Source organism: Monodelphis domestica, chromosome 5, assembly GCF_027887165.1.
Source record: "Monodelphis domestica isolate mMonDom1 chromosome 5, mMonDom1.pri, whole genome shotgun sequence".
In the NCBI taxonomy this organism is placed as follows: domain Eukaryota; kingdom Metazoa; phylum Chordata; class Mammalia; order Didelphimorphia; family Didelphidae; genus Monodelphis; species Monodelphis domestica.
The window spans coordinates 90,090,454-90,103,651 of NC_077231.1; the positions used below are offsets into that span (position 1 = coordinate 90,090,454).

The 13,198-nt window shown below is 39.2% G+C and overlaps 1 protein-coding gene across 5 annotated transcripts in view; it reads right to left on the reverse strand.

The window, feature by feature from the left end:
* IGF1 (insulin like growth factor 1) overlaps positions 1-13,198 on the reverse strand; it is a 119,860-nt gene that overhangs the window by 101,946 nt on the left and 4,716 nt on the right. For all 5 annotated transcript variants that reach the window (XM_007503328.3, XM_007503332.3, XM_007503331.3 and 2 more), the window contains exon 2: positions 11,347-11,503. In XM_007503328.3, coding sequence (XP_007503390.1) covers positions 11,347-11,503 — 157 coding nt within the window. The remainder of the gene's footprint in view (positions 1-11,346; positions 11,504-13,198) is intronic.

The window sequence follows — 13,198 nt, forward strand, 5'->3', positions numbered from 1 at the left end:
ATTGTGTCATCTATATTTCAGTTAGATATTAGTGTTTTTTCCTCATCTAAATTTATAGACCCTTTGCAATCTCTCTGGACAAATCCCTTGGAGGTATTCAATTTAACCCCCCCCCCCAGTATAATCTTTTACAAATGGGCAACTGAGGTCTAGAGAGATTGAGTAACTCATCCACAGTTACACTTGGCAACAAGTAGCTAAACTGGGATTTGAACCCAGATCTGCTGAGATCAGATCAGTTTCCCTTACCACATAGACCATACTGCCTTCTACAGGCTGGACCATCATGTAAGAATCCAGTCTTTGGATGTTGCTTTTAGAAGTCACATTGTGACTTTCCTGCCCTGAAACACTGCCTGAGCATTTAATGCAAGAGGTTTTCATTAGAAGACTGTGTGGTCTCTGCCAGTTGCATAATTCCTCTTTGCAACTGTGGCGGCTGCTGATCAAATATTGCAAAGCCATTAATTATCTCAGGACAAATGCAGAGGGCCCTGTGCAAAGGTTCAGACCAATTGAATAAAGCAATATGCCAGGAGTAAAGTAAGTAAAGGGTTTTTCTTGGTATTTAAGGTTCAGTGAAAAAGTGAGAGGGGACCTCCATGCCAAGAATGAATGCCGGCTCTAGCCGAGTGCTTCGTTAAGTGGCGTTAGCCAATATGAGACTAAACAATGCATTAAATAGGCATACAGCTAACTGCAGTTAAGGAATCAGATGTCAAGTAACAGTTTTTTTCTTCTGGGTTTTAAACATGATCTAGTCTATAGATAAAGACAAACAGAAAGCAATGTTGTCATCTCCTTAGCCTAACAGCTAATAAGGTCTGGGGACTTGAACTTCCAGAGAGAGGAAAAGTCATTCCTTTGAATCTCCCAGGCTGCTGGAATTTTCCTGGAGAGGTGTTTCTTGGAGTGGTGTTGCCATGGCATCTTGCCCAAAGCTGCAGCTCCAGGGGAGACCTATCCCCCAAATGCACCAAAGGAGTCATCAAGATCCTTGCCAAATTAAATGCAAGCCCAGGAATGCTGGGAGCTTCAGAATCCCAAATCTCTGAGCTGGAAGAGATTGGAGAGTTTTGTCTAATCCAACTGGCACCTGAACTGGCACATCCTTGATAAATATCCTTTGAAAGCAGCTATCTACATTGGACTTGAAAATGTCCATTAGCACCAAGATTGAGCATTGAGGCAGCAAGAAGGCCTGGATTTGAATCCTGCCTCAGGCAAGCCAGTATAAATTTTCTCATCTGCAAAAATAGGGTTGATGATATTGTCTACTCTGTGGGATTGTTTATGAGGCTCAGATGATATAATGTATATAAAGTGTCTGGTAAACCCAAAGCTCTATGGACATATACACTAGTATATTTGTCCAGATTTGTGATTTTGTTGTAGATTTGTTATCATCATCATCATCATCATCATCATCACCAGCATCCTCATCTTGTTCTTGATGTTTTTGATGGGGCTTAGATAGAAATAGTCAGTATACTGCTATTGAAATGAATAATATTAATTTCCATTTAATATTCTGCTATGAATAAAATAACTGCTTTTTGTAATTGAACACTGGAACATCAGCATCCCCTCTGTAGACTTATTGAAATCATCTTTAAGACAACTTCAGTAGCAGACTGAATGATGGGAATAATGTGAGCCTCACCCTTTTCCCACATGGTTTTAATTTCTTCTGCTGGGTCTCTAGATTTTGAAAGCTTTCCATTCCCCGTAGTTTGGAGAGCCCAAGTATTCTTCTTATTAATAACAACAACTAACATTTCTAGAACACGTGAGAGTTTACAAAGCACTTTGCATCCCTTGCTCTATTGGGATCTTCACCAAGCCCTCTGAGAGAGGTCTTAGGACTATTATTATCCCTTTCTTTGATGGGAGAAACTGATGCCCGATGAAGTAAAAAAATCTTATCCAGGGTCAGATAGCTCTTAAGAGACATGTGAGACTTGACTCCAGGTCTCCAGTCTTCTTTTACTATGTTGTACATGCAACAACGGAGGAGAGACCCTGTAGAGTAGGGGCATTCCTATGACAAATACATAGATCGATATATTTTATTTAAACCTAGCTTTTCAACGTGCTTCCTGCATAGTGTAGCTCAATGATTCCCACTTAGGGGTTTTTCAACTCAATGCTCCACAAATTCTTTCACAGCATCTTATGCGGGAAAGAATTGCTCGATTAGGTTTCAATTGCCCTATTTCGTCCTATGACAATAGATATATACATGTTTGAAACTTTTAAGTTTATTTCTGTGGTCATTTCAAGCTTCTGGTGGACAAAAGTTACTGTAATTATTGCAAGACCTGAAGTGACTAGAATTCACTGTGGTTAGATCTCTGGGAATCAGAAAGACCTGAGTTCCAATATAGCCTCAGACACTTCCTAGCTGTGTGACCCTGGGAAAAGCACTTAAATTCTACTTTCCTCAGTTTCCTCAACTGTAAAATGAACGCAACAGTCACACTTAAGTCCAAGGATTATCAGGATCAAGTGAGATTTGTAAAGCACTCAGCATAGTACCTGGCACATATTAGGCGCTTAATACATGCTTGTTCCTTTAATAAATACATCTAAAAGAATATTAGGAATAGAATATTAAATCACTCTGGGGTTGACAAAATTTATATTGTTGCCATTGAAAGGGTCTGCAGAATCAAAACCACTGGTTTAACCGATGGAATATCTATATGTCTGGAGTCAGGAAGATTGTAGTTCAAATTCTGCCTTGGATATTGTCCAGCTGTGCAATATGACCTCCAATGCCTCTTGGCTATGTGACCCTGGACAAGTCATTTAACCTTAATTGCCCTAGCCCTTGCCACTCTTCTGTCTTAGAGTGATACTAAGGCAGAAATTAAGGTTAAAAAAAAAGAGATATTTGCAGGGCAAGGGGAGGTTTTCTTAAATCTAAAATGCTCCTGGGCCTCAGTTTCCTTATCTGTAAAATGGAGTTAATAGCACCTTCTCTCCCATAATGTTATAAGGACCAAATGAGATAAACTTTATAAAGTGCTTTGCATAATGTAAAGCACGTTGCATGCTGCCATTATTTTCATTTGGATTATTTTTGTTATTATCAATCACAATATTTTAATATAATCAAACTTCTGATTTCATTGGTCTAGGGAATTCCCAGGGATAAAACATTTACTAATCTAGTTCTACAAGTCATTTGCTGTAATTTGCAGGGAGGCTCCTAATAATTGATAGTATTATTGTTGTTGCTGTTGCTGCTGCCATCGTGTAACTATAGTTAGTCTTTCCAGACAGTAAAGAGTAGGAAAATCTTTGAAAGGGAAGACTGTTACTGTTTTTGCAACTTCCTCTCTTCTTCTTGTGGAATGATTCAGGATCAATCTGCCCACACTGGAATATCTGCTCAGTGTCTGTCCTCTGGGTATTTTGCATTTGGGGGATTGATTGATTGACTTCTCTGTATCCATGTTGCTCCTTTCCTCTCTATGACTACCTGTCCCTCTCCTCCTTGAGGGCAGGGATTTCTACATTTCTGTATGTGTATTTCTGTTCTTGCACAGTGGATAGCACACAGCAGAGACTTAATAATGCTCTTTGATTTATGTTGAAAACATTTAGTAAATGCTTTTTCTTGTTTTTAAACCCTTATCTTCTGTCTTAGAATTGATACTGTGTAATGGTTCCAAGGCAAAAGAGTGGTATGGGCTAGGCAATGGGAGTTAAGTGACTTGTCCAGGGTTACACAGCTAGGAAGTATTTGAGGCCAGACTTGAGCCCAGGACCTCTCTATCTTCTGAGTCACCTAGCTGCTCCTAGTAAAAGTGTTTTGATTGATTGATATAGGAGATACTTAATAAATGCTTATTTAGGATATCTACTATTTAGTAAATGCTTGTTGGACTGAATGGAATTGAATGGAGCTGAATTCTCTTGATAGGAGACAGCATACTGTAATGTTTAGACCATAGTCCATGAGTCTAGCCAGTCAGTCAAGAAGCCCCGTCTCTGCCACTGATCTCCTGCATGATCTTAGGCAAGTCATCAACCTTCTCTAGGTCTCAGCTTTCTTATCTGTAAAATGAGGGAGTTGGACTGGGGAGTGTGTCTCATTTATGTAGTTGAGTTGATTCAGTCATGTCACTTTTCATGACATCATTTGGGGTTTTCTTTGGCAAAGAAGTGGTTAGTCATTTCCTTCTTCTTACAGATGAGGAAACTGAAGCAAAGCGAATTAAATGAATTGCACAGGGTCTGTTCTTACTGTATTAGGTTATGATGCTAGGCCTGAAACTTTGGAAGAATATATCTCTTCTTCTGTTATTGTCTGTATTCCAGACAGCCTCACCAAGAGGCAACCTAAGTCAGAAATGGGATATCTGGTTTGGGGGTTCTGCCTCCAATATTGACTGTGAAAGCTGAGGTAATTCCCCGACTCTGCATGGTTTAATTTTCTCATCTGAAAATCAGGGCTATTATTATTATTATTATTATTATTATTATTATTACTAATTACTAATTTCTGTAGAAGATTGTCTTGAGAATAAAGGAATAGAATATTTTGTTCCTTCAGTAGTTCTATGATCTTATTTCCTTGGAAGAACTTTTCAGTGATTTAGAAGTGGCAACACATCCATGGCTGTTTGGTTCTTTTATAACTCTTGTCTTTATCTTTCCATAAACTCATCCCAGTAAATCTGTACAATGTTGCTAATAATAATGATCATGGTAGTAATGATCATAGACATATATTATATACACATATTATATATATATACATATTTATTCATATCATTTAAGACCTACTGATTGCTTTACATCTATTATCTCATCCGACATTTACAACAACCTCATGAGGTAGGGGCTCCTTTTATCCCCATTTAAAAGATAAGGAAACTGAGGCTCAGGAAGTAATAGTGATTCATTTATATCACACACCTAATTAACACCTGAGGTAGAAACTGAATCCAGGACTTTCGGATTCTAAATCTAGTACTCTAGTCTCCATACCATGGCAAAATTACTTTAAGAAGGTAACTTGGGAGATTTAAATGCACTATATAAATACAAGGCTTTATTAGTATGGTATTGTCACTGCATATAATAATTGTTTTTTCTAAACTCTTATCTTCTGCTTAGAATCAATACTGTGTATTGGCTCCAAGGCAGAAGAGTGGTAAGGGGCTAGGCGATGGGGGTCAAGTGACTTGCTCAGGGTCACACAGCTAGGAAGTGACTGAGGCCAGATTTGAACCTACGACCTCCCATCTCTAGGTCTGGCTCTCAATCCACTGAGCTACCCAGCTGCCCTGTAATAATTATATGGTGATTATAAGTAATAATATTAATAATAATAAATATACACAGGAAGGATAAGACACCTCGGCAAAAGAGCTTTTTGATGAGTGTATAGAGGAATGCAGAGTTTAATTGTAATGCTCAGATATTTGGTAAAAAGAACCTGTTTGAGGGAGGAGAAGAAGGATCATAGTTCTACAGCAGGAACCATTAGGTCTTCTAGTCCAACCCCATCTTTTTTATAGACAAGGAAACTGAGACCCATATTAGTGAAATGATTTTGGCTCATAGATTTGAAGCTGGCAGGGCATTTCATGTCAACTTGTCCAATTCTGCCATGGTATAGATTAAGAAAGCACCTCAGGGGGTTAAATCATTTGTCTAGGTTCACATAGGAAATAAGCATAGGAGGCAAGATTAGATCCCAGGACATTTGCCTGCAGAGCAGGTGTTCTCCACATTGTATCATACTGCTTCCTTAAACTGTTGAGAGAAAAGCATCTTGGAATCCTTTAAGAAATTGAGGCATTGTTATTGGGTTATAATGATGATAATATCAAGATTATGAGAACCAGCCCTCTCATATAGGCTGATTCGCCTCATAAGGAGGAATGTGAATCTATCCTCACCAAAGGTACCTTAATTTCTATTTGCTGTGTAACCAATGGACGTCTCTGACCACAAGGGGGAGAAGCTAGGAGTCTGGATGGATCAGTTCAAACCCAGCACCTTCATTGTTGAGAAAGCACCATCTTTGGATACAAAGGGTAGCCCACCACACTTGTTTATTTAATAACAGGGTAGTTGATTTCCGAAATGCTCAGGGTGCCTTTTGGGCCAAGTTTTTGTAGGTTGAAAGCTCTCATTAGTACCCTCTAATTAGAGGATCATTTAGAGTGTAGTTAACGTTTTGGGAACCAATTCTATTCATAATCACCTATCAAGCTTGGTGGTCCCAAGGCATAACTATTAAAATAATTACAGTCAGGTAAAATACTACATATGAAACTATAACACAATGCATTAAGGCAATTGGTTTATGGTGCCTAGAACATAATAGCTCCTCAAAAAACATTTCCTGGATTGAATTAGGTTTTGTAAACTCTTGACAAAACCAAGCTCTTGAAGGTATCTTTAGAGATGGGTATATCCTGCTTCCCTGCCTCTTGACTGGTCTTCACCTAAACCAGCATCTGGTTGTCTCCAATATTTTTTTTTTGTGATCATTGCATGTTATGGTACCTATTCTTCCACTAATATTCTCATAGAATACCTAGCGTTTGAGTCTAGAAGTTAATATCTCTTACTACGACCCATGGGTCAGACTTGACCATTCATTCTTCATTTGGAATTCAATCTCACAAAACATCTGTGAAACTTGGGTTAATTATGGATGAGGTCTTCCACTCTTACTAAAAATATGGCTATGGGGAAAGGAAGGCTTATGAAATACTTTCACTCTGAAGTCATGGAAATGTGGCTTATGTGAAAAAATATCATACAGTCTCTGAGTTGTAGGGGAACTCAGAGGTTATCTGGGTTACCTGTCCCTGATTAAGAATCTTCCACCCCTATAGGCGATCACCAGGCTTCTGGGGATGGGGAACTCATTTCTTCTCCAGTATTACAGTCCATCTTGGGACAACTCTAATGGTTAGAAAGATCTTTTATTCTACTGAGGTCTTATGGGCAATCTTGAGGAGTAGTATGGTATAGTGGAAAGAGTACTGGGTTAGGAATCAAAGGACATGACTTCAAATTTATACTCCTATTTACCTCCTGTGTGAGTTTGAACAATTGAATGAGTCTCTTTGGGGTCTAGTTTCCTCATATTTCAAATGAGGTGTTTGAATTAGAAGTTGCTTTCACCTCTAAATCTATGATCTTTGGATGCAATGATAATAATTAATTGAATAGATGAATAATATAACATGTATAAGAGGTTGAGAGATTTCTCTCTATATTCCTGAAGGAGTAAAACAAATGAGCACAAAACCTGTAATGTAAAAGACCATGAAAATATAAGCCATTTTCATAGCCCTTTATGTTAACAAGAGCTTTCATGTACATTAAAATTTGGGCTTTCCAGTGAATTCTAGGACTGTTATTCTCTAACTTACATTTTTTACACCAAAAGTCATTCTGAAGAATGTAAACCTTGAGGGCAGATATCTCCTTTTCCTATTCCAAAGGGGGTAAGAAGAGAATTCAATAAAAATTTATTGATGACAGTTAATACCCATAAGAGTACCTGGCTGAGATGCAAGGCGCATTATCAATCTCTTTCTCTAATGCAACTGATTAATTTAGAATCAGTTGACATCTTGGTCATAAAACAGTAACTATTACCACTAACTTCCAAACATTTTGGCAGTCTTAAATATTGCTGAATATTTCTGGTGAAACCTAGTAAGAAAGAGGAGAGCTGAAATCTTGCAAATTCATATTGACATCTCTCTTAAACTGGGATTCCTCCGGTTATGAGAGTGTCTATCTCATTTGCTTATCTTGGAGGGAATTCACCAGGGGATATCTGATTGGGAGTCTTCTCTATGTTGGGTTTGGATTTGGGAAAAAGAATATTAGACTAGGTTTGATGGAAGTTGGTTAGAAAATGAGTCTGATGGAAAGGAATGAGACTAAGAGATGATCTTAACAGTTTGTTCTCCTTGGAGTAAGAAGAATATTTTTGTGCTCTGAGGATGATGATCAGAAGGGCCCTTAGATGGATCTTATGTCAGAAATCACTCCACTTTGTAAATCAGCAGAAACAATATTGTCTCACAGATAAATGAAGCAATGAGAATAGTATGAATAGAGGATCCCTTGAGTTCAGAGGATACTTTTCTCCCTGGAAGTCATGTTCCAAACATCAGAAATTTTCAGACATTGCTCTTACTCCTTGAATTTACTGAATTAGAATTTCAGCAACAACCTTTATTCACCCCTCCTCCTGGAGAGGAGGAAAGGGGAAGATCCTTGGATTCCAAACCTAACCCTAGGAAACATGCAGAAAATGGTTTCTGTGATCATTGCTAAAGAATTTGGATTATCTTGTGGGGGTGGTGAGCATATGTAACACAATTATAAAGATCTAATAATCTCTGCTCTCCAGCCTGTTTTTTTTTAATTCACACACAGATAAGCTTCATGGGTACAAAAGGATTCTATTTCTATGGTCTATGCAGTGGAGTCTTGGAGTAAGCCACATTACATTTTCCAGTTTAAATGGCTAGTCAGAGGATGACTTTTTGGAATGCTCATGGTTATTAGCTGCATGGGGCAGCATGGGCCAGTGCATCTCCTGTTCAATTTGAAATCACAGGGCTGGAGTTTGAATCCTGGCTCTGTTACTTATTGACTATATGATCTGAGTTAAGTTACTTAATATCTTAAGGACTCCCTCATCTATAAAATGAGCGAGGTTGGTCTGTATGACCTCCAAGGTCCTTTCCAAATCTGTGATTCTTGGATTTTTTAAAAATAAAGCTTTATGGATATTTTCCTTTTCAAAATCAATGCTATTCAAATATGGCCTCAGACACTTCCTAGCTATGCGACCCTGGACAAGTCCCTTAACCCTGAATGCTTAGTCCTTGCTGCTCTTCAGTCTTAGAATTGATGCTAGAAAAGTAAGGGTTATTTAAAAAAAATTAAATAAAATCAAAATAAAATCCATGCCATTTCCTAATGATTCTGTCTCCTCTGCCAAGCACTGAACCTTCATTTCTAATAAAGGACACTTAAGCAAAACAAATTTGACCATGTATAACAAAGCATGTCTCATTCCACACCTATTAGTCTCCTTATAAGAGGGAGGTATATTTTATTATTAGTCATATTTTCTTTTTGGCAGGCCTAAACAAAGTGGAGACCTAATAGGTAGTTAAATGAATGGAAGCAGGAAGAGAAGATGATTGAAATTCATAAAAAATCCATATTGGGCTAAGTGGGAGACAATGAAATTTTGAAAACTGAATAATGAACAGTGATTCACAGAAAGATTGGACATTTTTAAAATAACATTTTATGTCAGAAGGTTACTCCTCCAAGTTCAATTTTATGTTTAAAAAGCCTTTTGATTTCTTTAAAATTCATTTATATTCTGGATTTGTTAATATGCAGTTCAAAGAATTAGAGAGAAATGATCTCTCCTGAGAAAATAAATTATCTCCACTTCATTCAATCATTGCCTAGAAATGGATAACCATCCATTCCATAGGATGGTAGAAGGCACCAAACATAGGACTGTCCCTCCCCAACCTTTCCCTTAAAGAGGGAGCTCTCCAGAATCAGTAGAGAGATCAAACAATCAATCATCTCTAAGCCTGGAGAGAGAAATGTGGGAAGAGGATAAGAGAGGAGAATCTCTTCTTTAGAGCTGAGAGGAGAACTGAGAAAACTTTTCTGCCTTATGGTGATGCAGACCTTTCAGGATGACTCATAGTTGACGTGGGCCAGAATCTCATTGCCTGGGTCTTAAGAGCCAGTCAATGACCAGTGGAAGTCTGAAATTCCATAGAGCTTCTTAGGAGAAGTATCTGGTTCTGGAATCCTTCCCTGCCCTATGTTGTGGGACAAAGTGAATCCAGGGGGTTTGATTAGCTTGAATGCATTTCACGAGTGTATATTGTAACCGGGAAGATCTAAGCACCCCTGAAGCATTAAAATGACATGCTGTTAGTCAGCTCTCACTAAAAAACAAACAACCCTACTGTGCCTTTGGTTCTTTTCATGAAGATTCCCTTTCCTTTGAAGAGTAAGAAACTATAGTTCATCAGATCTCCCAAATCAATGCTAAGCTTTTCCTAAAATCACAAATTGGATCTTCCTGAGAACAAACTGGGACTTCAGTTTGCATGTATAATGTCTCCACATTGTATTAGTCGCCATGACCCATGTCCCATCATTCTAATTGGTCTCAGCACCGATCATCTAGATAACCTGGTAGTCAATTTCTGCCTGTGGGTCTTTTTCATCTTCCTCCAAAAGGATAAAGCATTTGGAGCTGTAATAACTCTCTGAGATGGTCCTCTGGATTACTGGCCTCATTTTGTAGATAAGGAAGGGGGGCCAGTGCAGTGGAAAATGATTTTTCTGTGGTTGCCCAGGTGAGGGAAGAAAGCAGAAAGAAACCTGAGTCAAGGTTAGAATCCAGGTCCCCTGACTCCTGAATTGGCATTCTTTTCAGCATAGCACAGGAACATATATTTAACCCAGAATTAGGTATTCTTTGAAAATAAGTATCTGTGCTTCCATACACATCCAGACATGCACATACCTTCCAGGCCATCTTGTCCAATGCCCTCATTTCATAGCGCCTAAGATCACAGATTCAAAGCTGGAAGGGACCTTCTATCTCTTTCCATTTATATTATAGGGGAGTAAACCAAGACTCAAGGAAGTTGTGACTTATAGGATCACAGAGTTAAAGCTGGAAGGGATGTCCCTCTGGTCCAATCCCTTCATTAAAAAAAACAAAGTAAACAAAAAAAATATCTTACCTTCTGTCTTAGAACCAATACTGTGCATTGTTTCCAGGGCAGAAGAGTAGTAAGGGCTAGGTAAAGAGGGTTAAGTGACTTGCCCAGGGTCACACAGCTAGGATGTATCTGAAATCACATCTGAACCCAGGATCCTGGCTCTTAATCCACTGAGCCACCTTGCTGCCTCACCAATCCCTTTTATCATCATTTTATACAAAAGCAGTCTGAGTCATCTAAAAATAAGTGACTTGCCAAACATCTTAAGTGAGAGGGGCAGAATTTGAACTGAGATCCTCTGACTTCCTGCTGTTACCATGCTGCTTTAAGGGTAGAGAGAATCAAGAACAGTGAAAAACCAGAATATTAAACATTCCCCAGATGGCTTCCTTTGCCAACTTTTCTCTGAAACATGATGCCTATTTCAAGGCGAGGAATCTCAGAGGTTGAGCAGAGCAGCCAATGGTGGGTCCTATGGTTCAATGTCTCACACGTGCATACTCTGCTGTTGGGAACCCACAGAAGCAAACACTTCCAACACGAGGAGTTAGGGACCAGGGAGAGGGCAACTTACTGAAGTAGAAACCTCTTTCTCCGCATACAAACTGGAGGGCATCCACCAGCTCGGCACCGCAGAGTGTCTCTGGCCCCGCTGTGGCTGAACTGGTCAAGGTGAGCAAGCACAGGGCCAGGTAGAAGAGATGGACAGAGGACACAGTATGCATCTTCACCTGCCAAACAAGCAGAAGCATTGTCATATTTCCCCAGGATGAGGGGTCCCAAACTCCAGCATTCTATAAGACGGCAACCACAGAAGGATCAGAGTTGGCTTGATAAGCCAGGAACAAAAGAGAATAGAAAGCAATAGGAAAGACTCCAGAAACCATCAACTCCTTCCCCTTCCTCTTCCTCTTCATGTTTCAGTTGAGAAAATTGAGGCTCCCTAGAGTTCAGTGACTTAGGTGATTTGTCCAGTAAATGAGAATTTGAACTCAGAGTCTCTGATTCCAGAATCAACATTCTTTTCATTGTGCCCTCCTCCTTTTTTTGATCATCTCTGTAAAGTGGTATTCTAGTGCCACTTAAAGAAACCCCAAACCCCCTTTCCTTCTGTCTTATGGTCAATACCATTCTATGGCAGAAGAGTGGTAAAAGGCCAGGCAATGGGGGTTGAGTGACTTGGCCAGCATCATGTAGCTAGAAGGGGCTGAGACCAGATTTGAACCTAGGACCTCCATCTTTGGACCTGGCTCTCAATCCACGGAGCCACCCAGCTGCCCCCTCTAGTGCCACTTTTAATTGGCACTTTGTATAGGTTGAGCCATCCACATGGGGAATGAGCTTCTTTGGGAGGAAGCAGAATACCTTCCATGAGATGTCTTCAAGGAACCACTGAATGATCTTTTATTAGAGATGTCTCAGGAGGGTTCCTACATGATCTCTGGGAGTCCTTTCAACCAGAGAGTGCTTGAGTCAGTTCAGATTAGCTTGGGAGAGCTGATAGTTAAACACTCAAGAGTGAACATTTACCCCTCAGAAATTTGAAACCCTACAAATCAGAACTTAATTCATTGTTTTGTTGATCATATGCACTTAAGAAAGGCATGGAGAAAATGTTGCTGTTTAGATTATACATAAAAGTGGGTCCTGTGTACACTTTTTCCCCCTGTCATTAAACATTTACCAGAACACCTCTGCTTCCAACTCTAAGATTATGTGATGATAACAGCATTTTAGGGCTGGGAGGTAAAAGAGAGCTCATCTATTTTATGCAGAGCATAATATAGATGAAGAAACTAAGAACCTCAGGGTTTAAATGCCTCACCTAAGGGTACCCAAAAAAGAACCAGAGGATTTAAAAAAAAACCTTATCTTCCTTAGAATCAATAAAATGTATTGGTTCCAAGGCAGAAGAGCGGTAAGGGCTAGGCAATGGGGGTTAAGTGACTTGCCCAGGGTCACACAGCTGGGAAGTGTCTGAGGTCAGATATGGATCCAGGACCTCCTAACTCTAGGTCTGGCTTTCAATCCACTGATCCGCCCAGCTGCCCCACAGAGGAGTTCTTAATAATTGCTTTTCAAGTTCCTCCTAAAATCACAGTGTGTTCTATTTGATATTAAGTACATTTAATTACTAGAATGCTTTGAAAATTGGTTGTTTGTGTTTGCTATATGACAACTCTCTATGAACCAGAACATGTGATTAGCCAGAACATTTTATTCCATTCCATTATATTAATAAAAGGTCTTGCAATGATACTATAAATCTCCATATCTTTGTCTGTTTAAAAAAAAGTCAGATTTCTTATTTGTGGTAAAAAGGCCGTTATCACAACTAGGGAAAGATGGCACTGGGGACAGGGAAGGAGAGGGACCAGAATCCATTAAAATATGAGAAATCAGAAATTATACTGGATCATTACAGA